At 46.9% G+C, this 25,782-nt stretch overlaps 3 protein-coding genes across 6 annotated transcripts in view; 1 reads left to right on the forward strand and 2 right to left on the reverse strand.

Annotated features, from left to right (window-relative positions):
• Positions 1-4: 4 nt before the first annotated feature.
• On the reverse strand, positions 5-4,307 carry SUOX (sulfite oxidase). Of its 2 annotated transcripts, none has more exons than XM_041755958.1 (4): positions 3,883-4,307; positions 2,594-2,650; positions 2,153-2,330; positions 5-1,918 (listed from the first exon to the last, which is right to left on the reverse strand). In XM_041755958.1, exons 2-4 carry the CDS (start codon positions 2,638-2,640, stop codon positions 509-511), a joined length of 1,635 nt encoding a protein of 544 aa, XP_041611892.1. In that variant the 5' UTR covers positions 2,641-2,650; positions 3,883-4,307; the 3' UTR covers positions 5-508. The 2 variants fall into 2 exon arrangements, with proteins under 2 accessions (XP_041611892.1, XP_041611891.1); XM_041755957.1 differs by having other exon boundaries at positions 3,954-4,306.
• A 133-nt stretch (positions 4,308-4,440) lies between these two features.
• The window catches only part of PMEL (premelanosome protein), a 35,975-nt gene continuing 14,633 nt past the window's right edge, over positions 4,441-25,782 (forward strand). Inside the window, exons 1-5 of one of the 3 annotated variants that reach the window (XM_041755947.1) lie at positions 4,441-4,544; positions 5,044-5,145; positions 5,540-5,589; positions 23,940-24,065; positions 24,867-25,092. The gene's annotated coding sequence lies outside the window, so the exon portion shown is untranslated. Of the gene's footprint in view, positions 4,607-5,043; positions 5,146-5,539; positions 5,590-23,939; positions 24,066-24,866; positions 25,093-25,782 lie in introns of all 3 variants that reach the window. The other 2 variants (XM_041755945.1, XM_041755946.1) reach the window with 2 other exon arrangements.
• RAB5B (RAB5B, member RAS oncogene family) lies at positions 6,339-24,808 on the reverse strand. Its single transcript, XM_041755961.1, has 6 exons — positions 24,660-24,808; positions 11,593-11,855; positions 10,343-10,494; positions 9,951-10,073; positions 9,329-9,422; positions 6,339-9,001 (listed from the first exon to the last, which is right to left on the reverse strand). Exons 2-6 carry the CDS (start codon positions 11,753-11,755, stop codon positions 8,886-8,888), a joined length of 648 nt encoding a protein of 215 aa, XP_041611895.1. The 5' UTR covers positions 11,756-11,855; positions 24,660-24,808; the 3' UTR covers positions 6,339-8,885.

A 25,782-nucleotide genomic window follows, 5' to 3' on the forward strand; every position in this document is an offset into this window, starting at 1 on the left:
AGAGTTGTAGTCTTAAACAGATACTTTATTGATGTATTTAGAAAAGTAGAACCATAAAGGGGGAAGGAGTTCACCCTTTACAACCTCTGGCAACCCAGAAAGTCTGTAGAAAGTTGCACATAAGCTTTTCTTACAGGCACACACAGTCTCTGAAGACTCCCAAGAAGAAAAGCCAAGTAAAGTGGTGGTGTACATTAGAAGCGGAGATGGGGTAGGAAGAGGAGAGTGCTTGTGTACTGAACTTCCCCACTTCTAGCCCCCTGCTCCAACAGCTCTCAATTCCTGGCACAATAGGAGTTTCATAACCTAGAGTCAAAGGAGAGCTGGTGCCCACTTGGAAATGGGCCATGTGTGTATCTGTGTGTGGTTTAGGAAGGGACACTACAGGGTTGGGATCCAAGAAGTGATGATGAAAAGAAAGCTTTTTCTGTGGGAATGAGGGAAAAGGATGGGTATGGAAAGGGGTTGAGAAAATGATTCTGGGAGTAGGTAATTCCATTTCACCTTCTCATGGGGCGACACAGACATGGACACGGTGCCAGGCATTGCTGAGCACACCTCGCAGGTTCCAGATTGGGGCCACTGTGTCTGGTTGCACATTGTAGCTGTCATCTACAGCCTTACAAACAATGTTCAATTCCTTCTTCCCAGCTGGCACAGAGGCTTGCAGCTGCCACAGCCTCCAGGCCCAGGCCTTTCCGGGGCGCTGTTCCTCTCCATCCAGCTCAGCCACCTGCCAGGTTAGGCCCCCATCCAGAGACACATCCACCCTGACCACAGCCCTCCCACCACCACTCCACGCATAGCCCTTGATAGTCACCTCCCCTGACTGCACAGTCTCCCCATCCTTGGGCTCTGTGATGGCCGACTGGACAGGAAGTTCCTGAATAGATGGAGCTGAGTCAAAATCTACTGTGTCCCAGTCCACAGATGGAGAGAAGCCTTTGTAATCCCGTCGCTGCCAGTGACTGTAACTTTCCTCTGGTTCCACACTCACTTTGCCCAGCCATTTGACATGGCGGGCACCCACCACACCAGGCACCACCACCCGCACAGGAAAGCCATGGTCTCGAGGCAGAGGCTGCCCATTCATCTCATATGCCAGCAGGACCTCAGCTTCAGGGTCCATGGCCCGAGCCAGAGGGATGGATGCTCCGTAGGCTGTCCCTGTGGGGTCTGAGTCCAGTCCCTCAAAGCAGACATGGGCCTCAGTTTCACAGAGTTGGTGACCAGCCTTGGCTAACACATCACAGAGGCGTGCCCCAGCCCAGCGTGCAGTGCTAATGGCCCCCGTGTTCCACTCCAGACCTTTGACTTCTTTGAACCGAGTCATCTCAGAGCGTCGGTTGCCGGCGCACTGAAGAGTGACTGTGATCTCATGCTTAGGAAACTGGTACAAGTCATTCAGGGATAGGGACAATGACTGACCCTCAGGTGGCCCTACTACATGCAGGCGATAGGTTTCTGGGTCCAGGTTAGGTACAGGCAGATGGTTTCGGGTGAAGAAGATAGGGTTAGGTGTGATATAGTTTTCTGTCAGCAGTTCAGGGGGGGGCTCTGCATTAAAGGGGCGCTGGCTGTTGACCTTCAGGGCTGGGTGACGGACAGGATCATCACTGTAAGGGTCAGAGGTCTTCAAGGTAAAGGGCTCCTTGTCTTCAGGGCTCAGCTCCCCGACCTTGTACTGAGCCAGTAGCTCACGCACGTGGGGCTGGTTATGAACGGCATAGAGGGCCCAGAAGGGCTCTAGAGGACCCCCTGCTGCCAGCATCAGCTTTGACGGCCCCCCTGGGTGTAGGTCCACAAATTCTGTAACATCAAACACCTCACAGCCCAGAGTCACCCAGATCCTAGTCTCAGGGCTGCTGTGAGCTCTTACTTCCTCTCTCGTGTATAAGTGTGGTGACTCCTGAGCAGCCTGCGGGCAAGGCAGACAGAAAAGAAACATACATAGTAAGAAGGAATCACTCTAGCTCACCCTGCCCTAACCCTTAAAGTCATGGCCACTGTGAAACAGAGGTAGCAGACTCCATCTTTACTTTGCAGGAAAGCACTTAGCACCATGGGCTCTGTGTTCACAGCCTGGGTTTCCCGGGGAGCATACTAGGGCCCCTTTGTTCTGACAGTGAAGTCCCTTCCTTCCCCCACTTACCCTGCACCGGTGGTCATGATAGGCCAACACCGCACCCAGGCCTAGGAGAGTCCCCATGACTCTCCATCCCCTCGTGCTGGAGTTATCACCAGAGAAGGCAAGGCTGGGATACTGGGGCTGAGATGAATCATTTGTAGAGCAGGCTTGAATACAGAGCCTTGAAGGGACTAACTTGAGTCTGGAAGAGAGAGAGGGCTTAGCACAGTTCCAATCATATGAAAGGGACAGTGAAGGCTTAGCGTTTACCAGGTTGGCCACTGGTTTTTCCAGTTGGGACTTTGTTTGTCCAGGGATGGGTGGGGCCAATGGGTGAATTATGGCTTTCACTTTCCTCCCTGGTAGCCATCATCTCAGCTATCTTATCTGGTAGATAAAACATCATAAAGATACTAGGAGTGGGGGATATGGGCTATGAGATGAGTTCTAGGATCGATGGCCTACCTGCAGGCCTGTCGGAAACGTGGGATCATAGCCCTCTGCAGCAGCATTGTGGCAGACCTGTGGGAAAAGATTCCAGGATCAAGACAGGGAGTTCTAGAAGGGGATGATCTTAGGTCATCCTAAAGGGATGCAGAGAAGGTCAGCAAGGTGTTCCCTGGGCAAATGAGGAGAGTTTTTCTGCGGTAATCAGGCCAAAGGATGGGAATGCATGTGTGTGGGGGGGGAGGGGGGGTGCCCAAATGGGTCCTTCGATAAAACATAATGGACTTCAGAGAGCCTGTGCTGACAGGATGGAGGAGAATGGGGCTGGTGAGGGGGAGGAGCTGTTTGGTCTTCTAGAATCACCTATCTCCCATCTTCCATTCTCTACTTTGTCCACTACAGAGAACAATGTTTGGGGCCAAGGGCCTAAAGGACAGAAGCCAAAATATCTACTACCCAGGTGGCTGATTTATCATTTCCAAAGTCAGCAGAGGACAACTGAGGGGCAGACTAAGGGACAAAACGGTGGAAAAGGTGGTGGGAACCTAATGGGAAGAATGAGCTCAGATTCTGGAGTTGAACTGCCTCTGGTTTGTGAAACTGGCCCTGTTAACCAGCCCCACTGCCTGGGCAAGATACCAAGCCTCTCAGACCTGTGTTTTCTTTTTTTTTTTCTTTTTAATTTTTATTTATTTATGATAGTCACAGAGAGAGAGAGAGAGAGAGAGAGGCAGAGACACAGGCAGAGGGAGAAGCAGGCTCCATGCACCGGGAGCCCGACGTGGGATTCGATCCCGGGTCTCCAGGATCGCGCCCTGGGCCAAAGGCAGGCGCCAAACCGCTGCGCCACCCAGGGATCCCAGACCTGTGTCTTCATCTATGAAATGAGATCTATCTCGAAAGGTGGCTGTGAGGAGCAAACAAGTAATACCGTCTTTGAAGGCCTTTCAGTCCCCTCCTTTCCTCTGCCAACGTAGGGGAAAAAGATAATGCAACCCAGCTGGGAACTGGAACCCCACCCAGGGTTTCCACCCCTACCTGGTCTGTGCCATTCCCAGGAACTCAGCAAATTGGGAAGTTAATGGCTCCGGTGTCAGAGAAGAAGTCATTTTTGGCACTGTGCCCCGCAGTTCCTTCCTCAGAACACTGAGCGGATCACTGACCCAGGAATGCCAAAATAGGGAAGAGGGAGAAGAGTCCCCATTGCTGGGGAAAAGCTAAAGAGGGGGGGCAGGCCGGGAAACTGCCAGGGCCACAGGAGCAGGAGCGGCGCCTGCACTGTACTCCGGACGCCGTGGGATCCTCACCTGTCCCACCTGCCCTCGATGCCGGCGGCCCCCTGACCCAGGCTAGCGTGGCGCCGGCAGCGCTGACTTACAGGCGAACTCGGTCAGCGCGGTGTCCCAGGCTTGGGAGAAGCGACGTTCCGCTCCAGGACAGATGGCACACCTGCCGTGCGGGTGGCGGCCGCTCGCTCCGCAGGGGCTCCTGAGCGGGGAGGCTCGTGGGCCGCAGCACAGCACCCGGAGCCACTGCCCAGCCCCGGCTCACGCGCGGTCGAGGCAGGGACCAGCGGGGCGGCGCGGGCGGAGGCGGCACTGGCAGTTTTGTTGGAACGCACGGGGTGCGGGGCACCCCCGGGTCCCGAAGGCCTGGCTGCTCCCCGGTTGGCACCCTGCCCCCTTACCGGGATCGGCGTCCGCGGGCTCCGCGGTGGCTTGCCCGCCGGCTCCAGGCGACTCGGCCGAGGGGCGGGGCGAGCGCGCTGACGCGGGCCGGCCCCAGGACCACTCGGCCCAGCCCCGGCCATTGGGCCGGCCGCGGGCCGCCTCCACGCCGCTTTGCCCGCCCCCCGGAGGCCTGGGCAGGCGGGGCGCCCCGAGGGCTCGGAGCTGAGCCTGGCGGTTATCTTCATCCCCCACTCGACGAGGAATGCGACCCTCACTGTGACGGGGACGAGGACTCAAAGGTGGGGCAGAAGGTGGGAGGTTTTGAGATGCCCCCGCCCTGCCCCTGCAGCTGAGACACAAGGTGCGTTCCCCGAGGAGGCCTGGAAATCCCGCCGGCTTGCTCCCGGCCGCGAGCTCCCCCTCCACCCTGTTTTTGACAAACGTCTGTGTTGCAACTATATTACAGCCCTTGTTTGTCTTTTGGCGAAAACAAGGTCAAGCGCTCAATTCTCTTACATCCAGCAAGAGGAGAAATGAAGCCTAAATAAGTGGTTCAAAGACTTCGAGATCCCTTGGACTTGTCGATTTTTTTTTTTTTTTTGGACTTGTCGATTTCCTCCCAAATCATGGAACCAACAATATAACCATTTTTTTCTTAGTTAAGGCAATTGAAAAAATAATTGGTCATGATGAGAGCAATAACATTGAACAACCCCAAAGTAGGAAGATTATAATCCCTCATTATCTCAGAGAGTCATTAAGAAGATGTTTGCAATTATCCTTTATCCTTTGGTGCAGGACTGAAAATTCATTTTGTCATTGGCCGGCTGTGAACCTGGGGCAAACGTATCCACACTGCCCTCTGGAGCTCAGAAGCTTGAACTACAACCTTACTCAGTGGTAATTTTGGAAGATCATTTCCTCTCCCTTTCTGGTCTCCTAAAATGAACTAGAGCTTTTGCCAGGAATCAAGGAAACTTAAGGGGAAATACTAAGAGACAGAAGGAAAGGGGAACTGACAGGGAAAAGGTGATTTTCGCCTAGAGGTTTTTGGAAAGAGAAAGATTTCCAACTCGGCTGTGTTCAATTAAATCATTCGAAAGCTGTGATGCTCTATCTATCTATCCTTCCAGTCTTGAAAAATCGGCTCACAGCCCAGGGATACAGAGAAATCAGTTAGGGACTTTCTGAAGCCACAGAATAAAACTTCTTCCTAATAACAGTGTGACCTTGTGTGCCCCACACATACTTTACATAATTGACCTTTAAATCTCAACTTTTCTTCATTTTACAGAAGAAGCTGAGGCAGAGAGCAGCTAAATAACTCGATCAAGGCCACAGTTGGTAAGTTGGTAAATGGGACTGCAATGTCAGCTCTGTGTGGCACCAGTCCTCTTTCCTGTGCTTTTGCAACCATACCCAATCTTTCTCTGTATCATTCTCCCCCATCCACCTCTGCTTAGACTGTGATGGACTGAGGGGCTTCAAGTACAGTAGCAAACAAGAGCAGATCTAGGAGAAATCTTCCTGTTGGGGTAGAAGCCACATGATCAATTAAAAACACAAATTTAATGATTTCTTTAACCTTCTTTAGGTCACAGACCCCTCTGAGGTACTAACAAGGCAATGTACCCCTTCCCTGGAGAGATGCATATAAACTTCAGCATAATACTTCAAAGGATTCACAAATACCACCTCTCCCTCCAGTCTCATCAGTTGTCTGCCCAGAGATCCATAGACCCCACACCCCCACCCCTCACCCCGCCAATATATATTCTGTTAAAGAGGCCTACAAAAATAAGCTAGGTCAGATTTGATGAGCTCTCTAGTGGCCTGGGAATAGGAGTTTAATGGCAATAAAGGGAATATTTTCCAAAGTGGGCTATCTCATTATTGAAGAAAAGATTAAAGGGAATAAGGAGATACCCAAGATGTAGGAAAGGGTTTGTTTCTGACTCAATAAAACATTCCAAATTTCTCGTATCAGACAAAATAGCAAAAAAACAAATAAAAATAAAAATAAAGAAAGGAAAAAAGGAAAAAAAAAAAGAAAAAGAAAGAAAAAAGCAACACTCCAATACACTTTTCTTTTCTTTTTTTTTTTTTTCCTTTTTTACTTACATTAAATACATCGGTAAATCAGCAGTCGCATTCTGTTACCACGATTGTTACGTTGGGAGAGGAAGAAAAGGGGAAAAAGGCAAATGCTTTCTTAGAAGAAAAAAAAGGACACCCCCCCTAAAAAAAACTGATAAGAAAAAAAAAAAAAAAAGAAGAAGAGCTGGGAAATAAAAACTAAGATCCCCAAGCCCGAGAGAGCTCAAAGGAAAGCAAAAGAGCTGGTAGGAAATCGAAGGAAGGCAGCAGATAGGCCCAGAAGCTGAGGCCAATCCTGTTCCTAAGGGGGCTGGGGAGGGGAGAAGAAGGCTGGAGAAATGCTTTCCCAGCCCCAAGGCAATGAAACACTTCACTCCTGTTCCATGGGGAAAGACGCAGAGAAAACAAAAACAAAAACAAAAACAAAACAAAAAAACTTCATTTCTAAGGAATTTAAGAGAGCTATCCTAGTTCTTCCACTTATAAGGATGCACTGGGTGCTTTGTGGGGCTGGTGGGTGCTGGGAAAGGAAGGGGAAAATGTGTGTTTCAGGGCCACGGGAACTAAGGCTGCCCCTGGAAAAGAAAGGGAAATGAGTCCTAAGTGGAAGAACCTAAGCTGGGTCCTTCAGAGTCTCAGCTCCAAGGATCTCTCAGCTGCTCTGGGACAGAAGGCAATCTGTAAACCAAAGGGCAGAAACGTTCCAATCCTAGGTCACCGTGACTTTTCCTATCTTACTTCTTCCTCCAATTTTCCCCAAACTCTGGGCTGGAACCAAGAAGGAGTTTAGAGTTCTCTCTTGCCTTGATGGCTTCTCAAAGACATCCTAAAATACCTGATGAGGGATGTGAAGAGTGGCTAGAGATTTAGAAAGGACCATATGTCCTCGGGTAATGTGAGACAGTTGTGATGGACCTTCAGTGCCAGCTGTTGTTTCCTGTCCACAGGAACAGGTTTTACCATATGAGGGAGCCACAAGTAGGCCTCTGTGGGTATTAGCCTCTAGTGGTATGTGGATTAAACCACTGGCTGGGGGTGGGTCTGAGGATAAGGATGGAGGAACTAAACCGAAGGTACTAACAAAGGAGAAAAGATCTAGGGCCTGATGGGAGGTGGAGGACAGAACAGACTGTACAGTGGGAATAAAGATCATATCTATTTACAGGGAAGTAGAAAAGACATGGTAATGGGTAGATCAAATTGAATGTGAACCTTAGGAAAGGAGAGAAAACTCCTCTCTCTTTCCTGACCCCTCTTTACTCGCATACCATGGCCTAGGCTATCCTGAGACCACTCTCCAGTTGCTCAGTTAATTCCCCAGGAAAGGCAAACCTATACTCTTGAGAGCTAGGTTGGCAAGAATATAGGTTAAGAATCAGAGTTGGAGGAAGCAAGCAGTGGAGACTGGGCTTGAGTAGCTGCCACTGGTTCTATTCTCTTAGCCCCTCCCAAAACCTCATATATATACTACCTTGGCTTTCATTTAATTAAAAAGGTGAGAGGGCAGGTAAATCAATCAAAACCCCCATAAAACAAGTATCCCAACTGAACTACCACCAATTAAAGTGCAAACTGCAGGGGAATAGAGTGGCTGGGGCTGAGGCCATCTAAAGGCCAGAGAAAAAAAAATGCATATGTATAAATCAGAGGATGGGTATCAGAAACTGGTCCCTCCTCTAATTAGATCACAGCAGAGCCAAAGATGCAGGCAACCAGTGAAGATTCTTTGGAGGACTCTGGGGTCCAGAGTCTCCCCCACTATGGGGGAGGAGCTACCGAGGCTGGGTGAGGGGGATATTAGGCCTTGGAACAGTTCCAGAGCCATAGGTACATTGCATCTCCACCTCCTCCACCTCTGCCCAGTTTAGCTAACAACAACTCCTACCTGGTACCCAAGAGCTTGCCTTCCCATTCTCACCTCTACCTGGAAACACCCTCCACAAGGCCAACTCATGGAGGCTGCAGTGTTTTCAAATATGAGAGACTCCAACCAAATAGAAACAAAAAGGAACTGTTTCCTTACTCCCTCCTGCTCTGAGCCTTACTCCCCATCCCCCCCCCCCCAAGGGCCCTTAATGTGACTGAACTGGAAACCTCCTTCCTCAGTTCCTGGGTTCACCACCTTCTCCATCCTGGGGAGAGGAGGAAAAGGGGATCAAGAACAGGGATTGACCAAAAGCAGAAGGGGAAGGGGCAGGAGACAAAAAAGGTTTTCTGAAAAAAATGAGGAGGAGGAGGAGGAAAGATAAGTAGGTCACTGTCTTGCACCTATAATACAAAGTGAAGAAAGTTTGTTTTGGAAGGTAAGTCCTGGGGGATCTGACCCCCAAACCCGAGTAGGGGTAGGAGGCCAGTGGCAACAGCTGCCTGGTGTTGGTTGCTGAAGCGTTAAAAAGTGCCATGACGGAGCTGTCAGGAGGCAGCCCTTGGGAGCCAGGGCTCAGTGTGCTGTTACCGTAGGGGCTGTGTGCTGAGGGGTGGGGATGGAGGTTATTTCTTAGCTCTCGTGCTAGCTCCATAATTGTTTGCTGCTAGCCACCCCCTCAGTTGCTACAACACTGGCTCTTGTTCTGCTGGGACTGCTCATGGAGATCCACACCCCGGCTTCGGCCTGCTGCACCCCCCAGATTCTGGGGTTCACTCTTTGGCAACTTCTTAGCTAGAGATAAAAAAGAGAAGGGAAAAAAAGTATGGTAGATTTTACTCATTCCTCCAAAGGACTATGGGTGGGGTAGAGATAGGGAAAGGGGAAATGTGAGAGATTAAAAGAATGTTGTGAAGAGGGAAAGGTTAACTGTTAACTACATGGAAGATGAGGGGTAAAGCTGCAGCCAAAGGACTGAGGTCGTAATGGAAAGTTAAGATATTTCCATACCTAAAATTTTTACAAGAGGAGACATTCCCCTCTACCTTTATGATTTGGGTTAGTGATCTTATCTAGAGGCACAGGAAAAGGACAGGAGACCCCAGGCTGCTCTAACCTTACCTATAGCCAGGAAGAGATCGTTCACGTTCATAGCTGTCTTGGCTGAAGTCTCCATGAACAATAAGCTGTTGTCATCTGCATACGCCTGGGCCTCCTACAAGGGGTGGATGTATTGGTACTCAGAATGTAGGGTAGGAACAAGGAATTGGGTAGGATTTGGTAGGGTAGGAACAAGGAATGGAAAGGCTCTGAGCCACCTGGCCCTGGACCGATATTTTGGTAACAACTCCCTCAAGCATAACTCATGGTCTAGACAGCTTAATCCAACAAGCAGGAATCTTAATTATGAGGGAGAAGGTAAGCTGGTTGGGGCATTTAGGTTGTGACACTTGAATAGTCCCTTAAGTCAAATTCTACTGCTCCCTCTTTCCTGTTTTCATGTTGGTACCCCCATAGCTGGTATTTCCCTGCCCCTCTGCTCTGAAATTTTCTTCTGTCTCCTCTAAAACGCCCTGGCTATCATTAGGGTCCCAGTGTTGCTGTATTTGACTTGTTTGTGGACCTGGGGAATGAGATGATAAATGTCCTCAGATGAGGTTTTCAGAGAGGGCAGGTTGGAGGGGAAAAAAGGTCCCAAGCACAGAAGGAGTGTGTTAGAGAGGGACTCTACGGGCCATCTTACTTCATACTCCACCATGCGCTTATTGGCCAGATCAGCTTTGTTCCCCGCCAGGGCAATAACGATGCTAGGACTGGCCTGTCGCTGTAGTTCCTTTACCCATGTCTTTGCTCGAGCGAAGGTTTCCTAGGAAAACATAAGGAAGAGAAAGGTTAGCCAGAATGACTGCCAATCCAAGCCCATCACCTTCAAAACCTAGTCTCAAAACTCACCTCTCCTAGGCAGCCTTCCCTCACTGAAAGCACCCATGTCTGATAATTTATTACCTCGGTCTTACCAGAACTTAGAAGTATAATTGGTAGTCTTATTTTGCTATTTCAAGAACAAGTTTTCTCTTCCCCACCTAATTTAATTCCTATAAATAATAAGCAAGAGAATCTTCTCAGCCCACTTACCTGATTAGTAATGTCATAAACCACAATGGCAGCTTGGGCACCTCTGTAGTACATGGGGGCCAAGCTATGGTATCGCTCCTGCCCAGCTGTGTCCCAGATCTCAAACTTGACTGTTGTGTCATCTAGACAAACAGACTGGGTGAGGAAGGCCGCTATGGATGAGAGAGTGAGGGGAAGAAATTGTAAGTGGGAGGATCAATGGGAAAATCCCAGCCCCCTTCACAATATCTCCATTCTCAGTCTAAGCGCAGTCACCACCCAGGTCATTGAGCTAAGGAAAAGGTTTCGCATTCTCCTCCTTATGTATAGATAGGCCCTAGAACTAGGGTTAAGATTGCCCTTGACTAAATCCTTCCTGCCAGAAGTTTCTCTATCTAAGGAATGGGCACACGTAAATTATGAAGGTTAGAGAGAACGGACATGTATACCAGTCATCTTTCTTCTAACCAAAATAGGGGAATACAAGATGATGACAGAAAATAAGCTTCAGGTAAAGGTTACATCAATAAATAGAAGATTTTAAAGCCTGATGGCAGATCACAATATTATCACTATTATTTGGCTGTTACTTTTTTATATAATCTTCTGCTGGTCAAAAACACACTTCCAAGGTAACTAGTAAAAGCGGGAAAGGAGTAACATGGGAGTTCTCATAAAAGGTCTTTTACTAACTAGCACCCTGTTTTGGGAGTAGAAGGGAGATGGTAGCAAAGGTGGAAAAGGCACATACCTTTTATCTTTTGTATTTAGTTCCAGCCTCTCTTTTACCAGGTATGTACATCAGAATCATCTAAGCTTTTCCAAACGTATAGGTCTCTATCTCCCCCACCCTTACTCTAGTTCCAATGCTAATCAGTAGATCTAGGATAGGGCCTAAGCATGACAGGATGAAAATGTTCCCCAAGTGATTCTGATGTTCATTTCTGATTATGAATCACTGCTCCAAGCCAACTCTGTTCTAGATGACACTCAACTGAACTTCAATTGGATTAAGAGAGAAGTGGGAGGCAGAAGACAAACTGGGCTTTAAAAAATTAAGTGACCTTAGTGTGCCAAGGTCATCCTAATTTTCTTCTAGGAAGCAAGGGGACAAGCATATAACTACTTTTTGGCATTATGGACTTTTTTTTTCCTGTTTTATAAAGGATTTCCATTCCAAGGAGCTTAAAAAGGCCAGCTACACAGGTCCCTCGATCTCCCTTCAAAAGCCTCACTAATCATTGACCCTCTTCTTTCCCTGAGGTACTCACCTCCAATGGTGCTCTCCTGGTACTCATGGAACTGCCCTTTGACAAAACGTAATACCAGGCTAGACTTCCCCACTGCAGATTCACCCAGCAGGACCAATTTGAACTGGCATATTTTGCTGGCCTGGGGCTGCCCATTGGGCCTGGCTGTGCTTCTGCTAGTCATGGCTAGATTATCAGAATGGGAAAGGGTGGAGGGAGGGGGATGCCACAAAGCGGCAAAGGGGGGAGGGGGGAAGGGGAGGGGACTTCAGGCTTCAACAGTCCTGCAAGAAAAAAAGTAGGTAAAATTAAACACAGGGACATTGCAGCTGCAATTAATTTTAGAGAAAAGATAAATCTCTTCATTTCTTTGCTCCTATGAGGACTTAGCAATTAAAATCATCCACCATTAAAAGGTTATCCCACTGAGAGGGTCCCAGGCAGCTGACACTCCATGGCAAGAATGGGAAACAATAAAATAAGAATTGCATCTGAAGTGGAGTTTGCCCTACTACATAATCCTCAATTGCCAAGGGAGCTGAAATGGAGAGATGGAAAACTGTTATATGTTTATTTCCCATTAATTCCTCATCAATTTTTTTTTTTTTTAATTCATGATAGACATAGAGAGAGGCAGAGACACCGGAGGAGGGAGAAGCAGGCTCCATGCTGGGAGCCCGAGGTGGGACTCGATCCCGGGGACTCCAGGACCACGCCCTGGGCCAAAGGCAGAGGCCAAACCGCTGAGCCACCCAGGGATCCCGGGAGGGACTCTTTAAGCAGACTTTAGCTGAGCCTGGAGCAGGATGTAGGGCTCCATCCTACAACCCATGAGATCATGACCTGAGCCTGAAACCATAATCCAGAAACTCAACCCACTAAGCCACCTAGGTCCCCCAGCACCCCACCACCACAGGTCTTCAAAGAACAGCAAACCAAGAAGTGGGGAGGGGCAGAGGGAGAGAGAGGATCTCAAGCAGACTCCCAACTGAGTAAGTGTGGAATCTGATGCAGGGTTCCATCTCCCAACCCTGAGATCATGACCTGAGCTGAAACCAAGACTTGGATGCTTAACCAACTGAGCCACCTAGGCACCCCAAACCAAACAACTTTTAGTTGGCCTGAAGAACACCCAGATGCACCCATACATGCCCTAAGTCCCCAGTAGCTCATTAGTATCCTGGTACTGTTCTTCCCCCCACTCCCATCTTTTTTTCTAGCTTTCAAAATGGAAGATTCACTTCAGGGGTATGGGATTAGTCACCCCTCCCTAAGAGCAGAGGGGTAGCTTCTGGTTCCATATCCTTCATCTATAACCAGTCTTCCTGATATTTCTGAATCTCTAACCAGGGTCCATTTGCCAGAAAAGCTGTCCTTTCTCATTTCTGGCCAAAGGTGAGTAGAAAATAGAAAAATAGACCATAGAAGTGCCTGAGTGGCTCAGTCAGTTAAGCATCTGCCTTTGGCCTAGGTTATGATCTCAGGGTCCTAGGATTGAGCCCCACATCGGGCTCTCTGCTCAGTGGGGAGCCTGTTTCTCCCTCCCCCTCTGCCTGCTTAAATAATAATTAAAAAAAAAAAAAAAAAAAGACCACAGACAACCAACAGACCACATTTAGCATCAACTCTTTCACTTTGTTCTTGCTACCTCTCCAAGTCTGAAAATCTGTTAGAATAAGAATCGGTAGGCCTGGCCTACTCTCAATTTGCAGCTGTCTTCCTGGTGTCGAGGGATTGGATTACCCTCCACATTAATTGGCCCAACAACTGTAGGCCTCCAAATTAGAGGCAAAGAAAGAGCATGTACCTTCTAAACACATGTAGGAGTCTCTAGAGGATGATGTAGGGGTAAGTTTTCTTGTTTTGTTTGTTTGTTTGTCTTTTTATTTTATTTTTTTGTCTTAAAGATTTTATTTTAGAGAGAGATAGCGTGAGTGGGGGTGGGGCAGGCAGAGGAAAAGGGAGAGAGAATCCTAAGCAGACTTTGCCCTGAGTGTGGAGGTAGACATGGGGCTTGATCCCAGGACCCTGAGATCATGACCTGAGCTAAAATCAAGAGTCAGACGCTTAACAAACTGAGCCACCCAGGTACCCTGTAGGGATAAGCTTTCCAGCAGGAAACACTTGATGAAAATAAACTGAGCTACCTTCTTTACCTTTCAAGGGGCTTGGAAAGCTGATGGTGAAGGAAGAGCCAGAGAGACGTTGAGACTTTGAAGGTCTAATTATCCAACCCTGAATATAATTTATATTTCATCATTCTGACTCTGAGGGGAAATGAACCACCAAAGGAGTTAGTATGATCAGAGCATGTAAAAACCTCTGTCCAAAACCTCAGCATTGCTTGGGTTGTACTTTGTCCAAATGAATCTTTCCTTTCTCAAAGGTTGATTCTAAACATTTATTTATTTATTTATTTTTTAATTTTTTTTTTTTTTATTATTTATTTATGATAGTCATACAGAGAGAGAGAGAGGCAGAGACACAGGCAGAGGGAGAAGCAGGCTCCATGCACCGGGAGCCCGACGTGGGATTCGATCCCGGGTCTCCAGGATCGCGCCCTGGGCCAAAGGCAGGCGCCAAACCGCTGCGCCACCCAGGGATCCCTCAAAGGTTGATTCTAGTAACAATCTGCAATTCTAGTAAAGCTGGGAGACACAGTGAAGTCCAATTCACTGGGTGTATTTTACAGTTGTGCTACTAGCTCTGAAGCTTTGAGGAAGTTACTAAATCTGTGCATTCATTTCATCTGTAAAATGGGATAATAGCCTTATGAGCTCTTATGAAGTGATAATGATAATATAAATGAATGGAAGTATTTAACAATAAGTACTCAATGAATATTAAGCTACTAATCATTAATGACATGAAGAGAATGTCTGAGCCTTGCTTCCACCTTTACAAAATGGAAAAAATCCCCACTTCATAGAGTAGCAATGAAAATTAAGGAAAAGATGTGTTTAGCATAGTGGTAAAAAATAAGTTATTTAGTGGCCCTGAGTCACAGAAAAGATCAACTTAATATATTAAAGTATATCTTGGGCAGCCTAGGTGGCTCGGTGGTTTAGTGCTGCCTTTAACCCAGGGCCTAATCCTGGAGACCCGGGATCGAGTCCTGTGTCGGGCTCCCTGCGTGGAGCCTGCTTCTCCCTCTGCCTGTGTCTGCCTCTCTCTCTGTGTGTGTCTCTCATAAATAAATAAATAAATAAATAAATAAATAAATAAATAAATAAATAAATAAAATCTTTTAAAAAAAAAGTATATCTCAATATTTTAACTAATACATTCCTAAAAGGCAGCCTTGATAAGAAGTAGAGAAAAAAGGAAAAACAAGAGTGTAAAGATAAGTTAACAGGGAAATGAGACAAAAGTGAAAATCAGAAAAGTCCCAAAGTAGACTAGATTAAGACAGAGGAGTATAAGAAATTACTCTGATTTTACTGGGTATTTTATATTCCTCAGGACAGTGAGTCCTAAGGATCCAGATATACATAGGCTATTTTGTGGTGAAGTTTTTAGTGATATATGATGAAATGATAAAAATAAAGACGATATTGCAAGTTTTTCATAAAGCTAAATTTATTTTTTTTTTAATTTTTTAAAGCTCCATTGAGTGTGGAGCCCAATGTGGGGCTTAAACCCACAACCCTCATGTTAATACCTGGGTTCAGATCAAGAGTCCCACAATCAACTGACTGAGCCACCCAGGTGCCCCTTAATTTATCCAATTTATTTATTTTTTAAATTTATCCAATTTAAAAGAATATTCTTAATAATAAGCTTTCTAACTTCTTACTTTCTTTGTTTCAATTACATCTCAAAGGTAAATATATATATTATATGGAAAAACCTCTGAGACCCATTGGGGGATTGAGCCCTTTGTTGGGCTCTGAACGCAGTGTGAGCATGCTTGAGATTCTCTCCCTCTACCCTGCCCCCACTCTCTCCCTCTAAAATAAAGAAATCAATCTACAAAAAGTTGTAGAACAAAACATATGGTTGGATCCTATTTCTGTAAAACAAAATTCTGCATAGAAACAGTATAGAAAAAAAAAAGAAAACAGTATAGAAGGATACATAACCACCTGTTAACAGTGGTTACCTCTGAGGAGAGTAGGATTGAGGAGGGTGGTATGTGAAGGACTTGGATTTTTTTCATTCTACACAATTTTTTTTAAAAGAGGAAATATACATTTTTAATTTTTTTGGAAATATATTTAAAAGCTTTTTCTTTTAAAAAAATATATATATATTATTTATCTACGATAGTCACACACACAGAGAGAGAGAGAGGCAGAGACACAGGCAGAGGGAGAAGCAGGCTCCATGCACTGGGAGCCCGGGTCTCCAGGATCACGCCCTGGGCCAAAGGCAGGCGCCAAACCGCTGCGCCACCCAGGGATCCCTAAAAGCTTTCTAAATAATTAATGGTTTGAAAAAATAATGGCTTTCTAAATACCCATATATGGGAAAACGAAAACCCTCAAACTTAAATTAGTTGGTCCAGGGATGCCTGGATGGCTGTCAGTTAAGCAGCTGACTTCAGCTCAGGTCATGATCCCAGGGTCCTGGGATGGAGCCTGCAAAGTCGGCTTCTCCATCCTCCTCTGCCCCTCCCCCACTTGTGCTTGCTCTCTTGCTCACTCAAATAAATAAATAAATAAATAAATAAATAAATAAACAAACAAACAAACAGTCAATCAATCTTAAAAAAATTAGTTGGGCCATAAAATCCTAAATTCTGGGAACCAGTACTATAAGAATCAGTTATTTAGGGGCACCTGGGTGGCTCAGTCAGTTGAGCATCTGCCTTCAGCTTAGGTCACTGATCCCAGGATCCTGGAATGGAGCCCCAAATCGGGCTCTCTGTTCAGCGGGGAGCCTGCTTCTCCCTCTGTCTCTGCCTGTCACTCCCCCTAATTGTACTCTTCCACTCTCTCAAATAAATGAAAAACAGTATTTTTAAGATTTATTTATTTATTTGAGAGTGGGCATGCATGGGAGCAGGGGGGAAGAGCAGAATGAGAATCTCAAGCAAACTTCCTTCCCACTGAGTGTGGAGCCCAACACAGACGACACTGAGATCATGACCTGACGCTGAAATCAAGAGTCAGATGCTTGGGCAGCACCGGTGGCGCAGCGGTTTGGCGCCCCCTGCAGCCTGGGGTGTGATCCTGGAGACCCGGGATCGAGTCCCACATTGGACTCCCTGCATGGAGCCTGCTTCTCCCTCTGCCTGTGTCTCTGCCCCTCTCTCTCTCTCTGTCTATGAATAAATAAATAAAATCTTAAAGAAAAAAGACCTTGTCTTAAAAAAAAAAAAAAAAGAGTCAGATGCTTGACTGAGCTACCCAGGCGCCCCTTAATTAGGTTCTTAACCACTAGTCACAGTTCTTTAGCTCTTCATTCTCAAACTGTGAGTTGTAAACCAACAGTGACTTTGAAATCACTTGGTGGATCATGATCAGCATATTTGAAATAAAAAAAAAAAGAATAAAAAATAAACGTTTTGCAAAGAATAAGAATCATCTTGTGTAAATGTTTCACTTAATGTACACACAGTGACTTATACTGTTTTGTTACGAGTTATGTTAAAAAAAAAAAAAGTTTAAAAAAACTGCTTTAGAGAGGCCTAGACAATGAAAGATGGGTTAATAAGGATGAGAGGAAGTCTAGGCCAGCCAGCCTATAGCCTATGGTTACTATTATAGCACTTCTAGATGAAATTAAGCTGAGGGCTGAATATAGCTCTCCAGGGGTCAGAGGATTCTTCAACCCTGCTACTAAAGTTATGACGCAATTATAAACATGGGAAGCCAAACCAGACAGGGGCACTCCCGTGTGGTGTTGGTACAGGCTTTGGAATCAAGCAAAGTTGAGTTTTATTCTCTGCTTTGCCAGCTGTAACTCACTGTGATCTTAGGCTACTCACTCCCTTTGCGCCTTTCTGAGCCTTAGCTACATTATTATGAGGATCTGTGGGGAGTGAGGGGAGAAGGAAAAAGTAGTAGAGAGCAGGATTTTAATTCAATTCCAAAGTTCTGGATATACTTAAGAAATCTTTCTGTTAGAGTTTCTCAGAATCTGTGAGGAATTATTTTTAAAAGCATATTTATGTTGCACTTCATATACATTGCTTCATAACAAAAGATAGGCCATCATGGGATCCCTGGGTGGCGCAGCGGTTTAGCGCCTGCCTTTGGCCCAGGGCGCGATCCTGGAGACCCGGGATCGAATCCCACATCAGGCTCCCGGTGCATGGAGCCTGCTTCTCCCTCTGCCTGTGTCTCTGCCTCTCTCTCTCTCTCTGTGACTATCATAAATAAATTAAAAAAAAATTAAAAAAAAAAAATTAAAAAAAAAAAAAAAGATAGGCCATCATAACTCTACACTATAGAAAACAGATGACACTACTAGAAAAAAAGCTACAGATGATAAGCTGATCAAGTTTCCTTTAGGTGACATACATATGCTATACTCTTAAGATACAACAGGAAAAGTTACTAGATACTTTGACTTATTGGCTCACTTTTTTTTTTTTTTAAGTAAGCTCTATCAAGGTAGGGCTTGAACTTAAAACCCTGAGATCGACTCACATGCTCTACCCACTGAACAGCCAGGTGCCCCAATTTTTTGTTCACATTTTCATCTATTTCAAAGTGTGTGATGCAAGGGGCAGAACATGAAGCCTCATTGTTACTATTTTACAATAAGAAAATATGGGAGTTAAAATGGACTGAATTCTCACAGGCAGACACATGGCTCTAGGCCTGGGAAAACAGTAGGGAGTAGGGGAAATGTGGAGATAGAAAAAAGTCACAGACACATTCAGCAAAACCCTTGGATTGTCACAGATTAGGAACTACTGGGTTGGAAAAAACTACCTCCTACCCCAATGTGTCACCTCAATAATATGTCTTACCTTCCCTGTTCGCAATAATTGCTGGGCTGCCCATCACTGTGCCTTGATCTTTATTTATTTTTTTTTTAAGATTTTTTATTTATTTATTAGAGACAGAGAGAGAGGGGCAGACACAGGCAGAGGGAGAAGCAGGCTCCATGCAGGGAGCCCGACGTGGGACTTGATCCCGGGTCTCCAGGATCATGCCCTGGGCTGAAGGCGGTGCTAAACCGCTAAGCTACCGGGGCTGCCGTGTGCCTTGATCTTTAATACCAACATGTATATAAGGGTACCATTTTTTTAATGCAATAGCTAGACTCTCTTTTGATCTTTTGATCAGGGGCACAGAAGTGAAATAATATACATAAAACTGAAATAGTTTTAGTTGGGTTTTTTGTTTTTATTTTTTTGCTAAGAGTTGACAATAGGCAAAACGATCCACTCAAAGACAAAAAATAGGGATGCCTGGGTGGCTCAGTGGTTGAGCATTGGTCTTCGGCTCAGGTCATGATCCCAGGGTCCTGGGACTGAGTCCCACATTGGGCTCCCTGCAGGGAGCCTGCTTCTCCCTCTGTCTGGTCTCTGCCTTTCTGTGTGTCTCTCTCATGAATAAATAAAGAAATCTTAAAAAAAAAAAAAAAAGACAAAAAATAAACCACAGCCGAGCCAAATGGTGTGATGATTACCTTCAAACCTGATGCAAAAAAAGGGAGGACAAGGAAGTTATTCTTCCCTTCAACCCTTTCAGTTTGGAAGAGGAAAAAACATCAGATTTAACTTCCCTTAGAAGTGCAGCTCCACAAAAAATTGTTTATCAAATGACCATTAACTAGGGAGGATTGAGGGTTGACCATAGCACTAGCCCACCCCACCCCCCGGTGCTAGCATGCTGCCCAGCAGCTCAGGAAAGTATGAATAGGAAAGGTTTCTTAGGGGGGATCCCTGGGTGGCGCAGCGGTTTGGCGCCTGCCTTTGGCCCAGGGTGCGATCCGGGAGACCCTGGATCAAATCCCACGTCGGGCCCACGTCGGGCTCCCGGTGCATGGAGCCTGCTTCTCCCTCTGCCTGTGTCTCTGCCTCTCACTCTCGCTGTGTGACTATCATAAATAAAAAATTAAAAAAAAAAAAAAAATTATTAAAAAAAAAAAAAAAAAAAAAGGAAAGGTTTCTTAGGGATCCCTGGGTGGCGCAGCGGTTTGGCGCCTGCCTTTGGCCCAGGGCGCGATCCTGGAGACCCGGGATCGAATCCCACGTCGGGCTCCCGGTGCGTGGAGCCTGCTTCTCCCTCTGCCTGTGTCTCTGCCCCTCTCTCTCTCTCCGTGACTATAATAAATAAATAAATAAATAAATACATACATAAATACATAAATAAATATAAATAAATAAATAAATAAATAAATAAATAAATAAATAAATAAATAGGAAAGGTTTCTTAGCTTGCTGGTCCCAGCTAGAGCATGACTATTCTTCAGGCCCCTTCTACTTAGTATCTTTGAATCTCTATGCCAACCACATTATGAAGCCTTTAGAAGTCTATTACCTATTAACAGAGACTAACTTCCAGATATATAGCCACTGGAATCTAGCTCACACCCAAATGCCAGCCTCATAAGGTCAGTTTCCCAGATAAGAGATGGTCTTGGTCTAGTCCAGTCTCTGTATTTTACAGAGAAGGAAACTGAGGCACATAATATTAATCAACTTGCCAGGTATTACCATATATACAGCTATTACAAATAATATTAATCAACCAGCCAGGTGTTCTCATACAGACAGCTAAATCTCCTTTTAGCAAGTACTCCTAGTCATATACTCTTGCTAATAATATACCACTATACCTCTTAAGCAGGAAATGCTAACTCAGAATTGAACTCTGAAGAGGGCACCAGGACAGGAACAAGTTTAGAGTGGACAGTTTCTACCTCTATTCAGTTTAGATAAGTACTTCTTTTGGGACTATAAACAAGGTAGCTAGACCCAGGCCTTCCCTAAGAACTGGAATCCAGTTCCATATTCTTCTAACAGAAGAACTTGCTCACTACTGGGCCTCTCTCGTGTCTTGGCCAAACCTTGCCAAGATGGCTGAAATGGAAATAATTTCATGGAAGATGATAGGGAAAGAGTGGTAACTTTTACAGGGGTCTGTGGACCTTGGGACTAGCCTAAGAGATTTACTGATTAGGGAAGACAGGGCAAAAGCCAGTAAATACCTTCAACTCTCAATTTCATTTAGACCTCAAATTACTAAAATCTTGAACTGAGAGTTCTACTACTTGGTTCAGGTCTTTCATCATGTTGATCCAATATTAACTAATGAGTCACAGTCTTAAATGAAGTCCTTCCACTTCTCCCCACTCTCTCCCTTATATTTCCCCAAGAGGTAAAAAGCATGCTTATCTCTTATCAGCATGGTAGTACAAACTTTTTATTATTGACCTCGAAAGGATTGGAATGCCCTTCCTCACTAACTACCCTCTCACCCCAGCAGAATTCATCACTGCTTCCCCTGGGGTCCCACAGTATTAAGATAGTATTTCTATCACAGCATTTATTACATTATATGTCTGTTCTGCTGAACTATGAACTTCTCAAAAAGTGTGACTATTTTTTATGTTATTTTGACTCTCCAGAGCACAACACAATGCCTGGTCCCTAGGAGGTATTCATTAAATGCTCCCTAAGTTAATTAAGGCTAAAGCAGTTCTGCTTCCCTCCATCTATCCTTCCCTTTTTGTGTCAACTGGAATAGCTTATTTAGTTCCATTTGGGAATGTTTTTAATTGTCCCCAGAAAACCAATTCTCTCTCCTTGGCCTGTGATCTCCCTTGGATGGAGGGCCCCCTTGGGACCCAGCCCACAAAGTACTGTTGCAACTCACATGGGCTAACTGCTTTTCCTGTCACCCGTTACTATGCTCAGATGGCCTAATCACACCCAATATGCGGCCCTCCCACCCTAACACTGAAGTAACTGTAGCTTAAAACAAAGTTCCCTGAGTTTTCAGTAAATGTTAATTGCTCAAAAACTTTGGGTCATTATCTCTATTAATTCCTGAACTTGAGAAACACGAGTTAAAAAAAACCCCAAACCATTAGAGCTAGAGGACATTCTGAAAAGGTAGCCACTGCCCCTAAACCACAGCCACAACCTGGCCCAGAAATCTGCATACACTTTGCTCACCTGGTTGGCTCCTTACTCAGCTCAGTTACTGTTCAATGATTAAATCTTTCCTAAAACACTCTTGGGAAGTGGGAGTGTATTGTGTGGGGTTTTAACGTATCCCTCCTAGAGGGCTGTTGCATTTCCTTATTTTAAGTTTATTGTCTTAACATTTCAGTTACTTTCCAATCTGAAATGCTTTAGGATTAGGGAGCAGCCTATATACTTGCTTCTCCTGCCCTATGCCTCCTCAGAAGTCAAATTCGTATCAGTGCATACAAAACAAGCAAACCATAGAAAAGCAATCCTTGCTCTTGGGCAAACTAAGAGTTAGAAGGTATGACTTGTAATGAACTGTGACTTGAAGAACAATGGGAAAGCTCTCTTCTCCAAATATAGTTTGTAACTCTAGATCTGTGTTAGATTGTTTCTTGAAGGTAGACTCTGATTAAGAGGAAGGTGGAGGGGCACCTGGGTGGCTCAGTAGGTTAAAAGTCTGACTCTTGATCTTGGCTCAGGTCTTGATCTCAAGGTTGTGAGTTCAAACTTTGCTGGGCATGGAGCCTACTTAAAAAAAAAAAAAAAAAAAAGGAAGGAAGGAAGCTGGAAAAAACAAAAACAAATGTATAGAAGAAAGAGACAGGTATACCACCAGGATGTAGAATATGGATGGCAAAGCCTACAGAGAGGTTGATATGTGCACACACACACAATTTTCTCTAGGGCTTATTTCGCAGAAGGAAATTTCGCAGAATAAAAATTCCTTGGGGTACATGATCCAAGTTTCTGAAGGCACTGTACAAAGGCTGGGCACACTAGAGGCTTCTAAGCCAGTAAGGACAAATTCAATGAATAAGGTGGTAGAATGAAATGTCTCAACTGTCCAGAGGTTTAGAGGAACACAATTTCAAATCCAGAGAAACTTGAAACCTTCTCACATCACTACAGAAAGACAGATACAGAGGCCTCATAGGAGAATCATCATCTTCTTTTAGGTTAATGAAAGGACAGTCATATAATCTGAACATGCAAGACCATGAACCAGAAGGTAGAGGTCTCAAATTCCTCACTTTAGCAGAGATGCCAGTAATTCTCCCAAACAAATAATTCATCTAATGTTTCTTTCCTGCCCATAAAAGAGAAAAAAGTATTGGCCATCTATTTGGGCATTTCCTAAAATGCCCAATGCGAAGGGGGGGGGGGGTAGGGGTGGTGGTGGTGGTGGCAGCACTCTGTGTGGTTTTAAGAAGGTGCGGGAAAATCCAGAGCATACCTCTCTGCTTGTCTGATTTTGATATAAGACAAAATGTGCTGTGAAATGACAACAATAAATAACAGAGTATCATTCCAGAAGGGAAAACTGGACAGAATGAGACTAGAGTTTGGTGGGAAGGTGAAAACAGAATTGCCTTTGGGGGCACATCCCTCAAAGAAAAGTGAGACTAGTCTGATCTGCTGTATCTCTGACCTTCCTGGATGAAATAAAATGAGTGAGGTATGTGTGGGAAGATATATACTTCTCACGCTTCTGCACAGCCTGAATATTTAAAAATATGTACACATTACTTTTATAATTAAGAAGAAATGTAGTTATAAAACACATTTGAATGAAAGGGAAAAAGAAGGAAGTATAATAAGGGAAAATCCAATCAACTCTAATCTATGGGGGACTAAGGAGGTCAGCTGACCATTAAAAATATGCGGGGGAGGGGAGACCCCCCCCCCCCCCGCCTTAGTAATCCATCTTCTTTTTCTCTACTTATCTCCTTCCTCAAATGCCTCACTGTTCAGGCATTTGACCCAACTTTCTAATAGCACAGAAACCTGGGCTCCTGAAGAAGCAGACAAAGAACAGAGGTGATGCCAACCTTCTGGAATGGAATTTCTCACTCTTCCTCAAATCTCTTCCTCAGTGATATCACCTCCTATTTCTAGCTTGGTTCCACCTAACCATTACCTGCCTGGGAAATACCCACGTCTAAGTGCCACAAAAGTTTCACCAAGTATGGTCAGAAGATCTCCTGGTTGCTGGGGATCTCTAAGCCCCTTTCAAGTGTGGAAAATAAAGTCCCTGATCCCCTCAGAGATGCAGCATCCACCAAAGACGAGAGTAAGTGAGAAAGAAAGAGGCACCTCCGCCCCCTCCAGCTTCTGGGCTCTTCCTCAGGGCTGCACCCTCACCCAGCTGAGGCTGGTAACGAGACACGGACTCACCCCACACGCGTTAGGGCCAAGGGAGCGTGGAGGGGCTGAGTTTGTAACGGCTAACAGCCGCACGCACAAAATCTTTAACTTTTGTTTTCCTTAGCTACCCCGGGAGCACCCCAAAACTTCGGGTCACATCTCAATCCTAGGAGGAACAAGGAGCGGGTCCGGGTCCCCCCAAGACCCAGATCCGCCGGCCCACCCCGAGCATTCCCAGGAGCTCCCGCAGGTGAGCCCGGGCCCTGCCGCCACTTCTGCAACTCCCTCGGCTCCTAGGCTAGTGAGGCTTCCCTCTTTGGCCTCGCTTCTCCCTCAGCGCACCCAGATCCCCTCGGCTCAACTCGGGGGCACCCTAGTTCTTCTCATAACAACCCCTTTCCCTGAAGAGGATGCCCCTTCCCCGACTAGGAAGCCTGCTAAGGCCCTTCCCGGTAGACACTGCGGGAGCCCCGGCTCCCCTCGCCTCCCGGGCGTCGGCGCTGACCCCTCCTCACCTCCCGGCAAACGGGCTTACCTCCCCCGAGGCCCGGCCCTCTGCCCCGGCTCCTCCCTCGGCGCCGCTGCGTGCGGCCGGCCCTGCGCTCCCACAGCCCGGCCCCGGCCCGCCCGGCCGCCTCCCGGCCCCGCTAACGCCGGGCTCCCAGCCGGCCCGGCCCCCTCCTCAGCGCCCCCAATAGGCCTGCGGGCCGGGGCCCCTGCTCCCCTCTCCCGGGGCCGCTCTGACCCCTCGCTGAGGCCCGGCCCCGCGTCGGCTCGCAGGCCGGGGCGCTCTCCTCTCCCGAGCGTCTCCGCCCCTGCCCCGTGGGCGCCAGCAGCCCGGTACCTGGGGCTCCGTCTCCCCCGCCGGGCCCAAGCCTGTGTCGAACAGACAAACAGCTGCAGCTCAACCAAACCTCCTGCCCCTCCTCCTCCTCCTCGTCCCGGGGCGGGGGCCCCAGCCAGTAGCACGATTCGTGCCAGTAGCACGATTACCCGCCTACCAGCGGGGGTGGGACATGCGCGCACTGATCCGCCAATCCTCTGGAGGAAGGCGGGCCTCTTCCGGCGCTGCCACCAATGAGGACGAGCGACGGACTGGACAGGCGGGGCCCCGGGCCAGTACGGAGACGGAGACGTTGAAGATGGACGAGGTGAGGAGCCACTAAAGAGCGAGCTCTGAGACAGGGGGCGGTGCACTGATGACAGGCGGACACGCCAACCAATAGCGTCTCGACACCCTCATGACCCCGCCTTCTGACTCATAAACATCTAATCAGGTGAGTGGCGGAGGCGGGTCAAAGGGAAGCTTTAACCAGTACTGGGAAGATTCGGAACCGGAATGGCAGGCAAGGCGGGGTGGAAAGAAGCCTCGGGGAGGCTGCCGCTGACCTCCGCCCCTCCCCCGGACTTGGCGGGGGCTGACCCTGGCACCCCGCCCTCTGTGACAAATTGGCGGCGTCCGGAGACACCTCTCACCTAAGGACTCGGAGCCTGGGAGTTTAGGTGGCACTCGCGTCGCCGCGGCTTCCTTTGTGTGGGGCCCCGGATGACGGGCATTGGGGGCGGGGGGGCCGCGCCCGCGGCCTGAGGCGTCTTCTGGTGGGGTTGAGACGGAGGCAACGCCAAGAAGTGGCAGCTCGGGGAGACTTTAGCCCCCTCCATAATGATTTTTCATAGGCACAACTGATGTGTTCCGAGTCGTATGTAAATGTGATTAAAGTCTCTTTAGAAAACTGTGATGTGCAACAAAAAAGGGAAAAGGATGAGCTTACCGGGGAATTCGGTGTCAACCACATTGCTGCTCTTAAGTCCCTCCCAAGTCTCTGCAATTCTGGAACTGCCACCTTGTGTGTATATGTGCGCGCGCGTATCTGCGCGTGTGCAGATGATTCAGGTTTGTGGGGCAAGTGAAGTAGGCTTCCGTTTCCCCAACAGTAAAATGAAGGCAACAATTCCCATTTCGCCCA

The sequence above is a fragment of the Vulpes lagopus genome, chromosome 5 (genome assembly GCF_018345385.1).
Source record: "Vulpes lagopus strain Blue_001 chromosome 5, ASM1834538v1, whole genome shotgun sequence".
Lineage (NCBI taxonomy): Eukaryota > Metazoa > Chordata > Mammalia > Carnivora > Canidae > Vulpes > Vulpes lagopus.

Bases quoted from the DNA above. Each gene is read 5' to 3' on its own strand.
- RAB5B (XM_041755961.1), bottom strand. From the start codon at position 11,755: ATGACTAGCAGAAGCACAGCCAGGCCCAATGGGCAGCCCCAGGCCAGC. The intron at 9,423-9,950 runs GTAAGATGGCCC...CACCCCTTGTAG, and splicing joins AGCGCATGGTGGAGTATGAA to GAGGCCCAGGCGTATGCAGA. The intron at 9,002-9,328 runs GTAAGGTTAGAG...TTTTATCTCTAG, and splicing joins CGATCTCTTCCTGGCTATAG to CTAAGAAGTTGCCAAAGAGT.
- SUOX (XM_041755958.1), bottom strand. From the start codon at position 2,640: ATGCTGCTGCAGAGGGCTATGATCCCACGTTTCCGACAGGCCTGCAG. The intron at 2,331-2,593 runs GTAGGCCATCGA...TCTCTCTTCCAG, and splicing joins CGTTTCCGACAGGCCTGCAG to ACTCAAGTTAGTCCCTTCAA. The intron at 1,919-2,152 runs GTAAGTGGGGGA...CCTTGCCCGCAG, and splicing joins ATCATGACCACCGGTGCAGG to GCTGCTCAGGAGTCACCACA.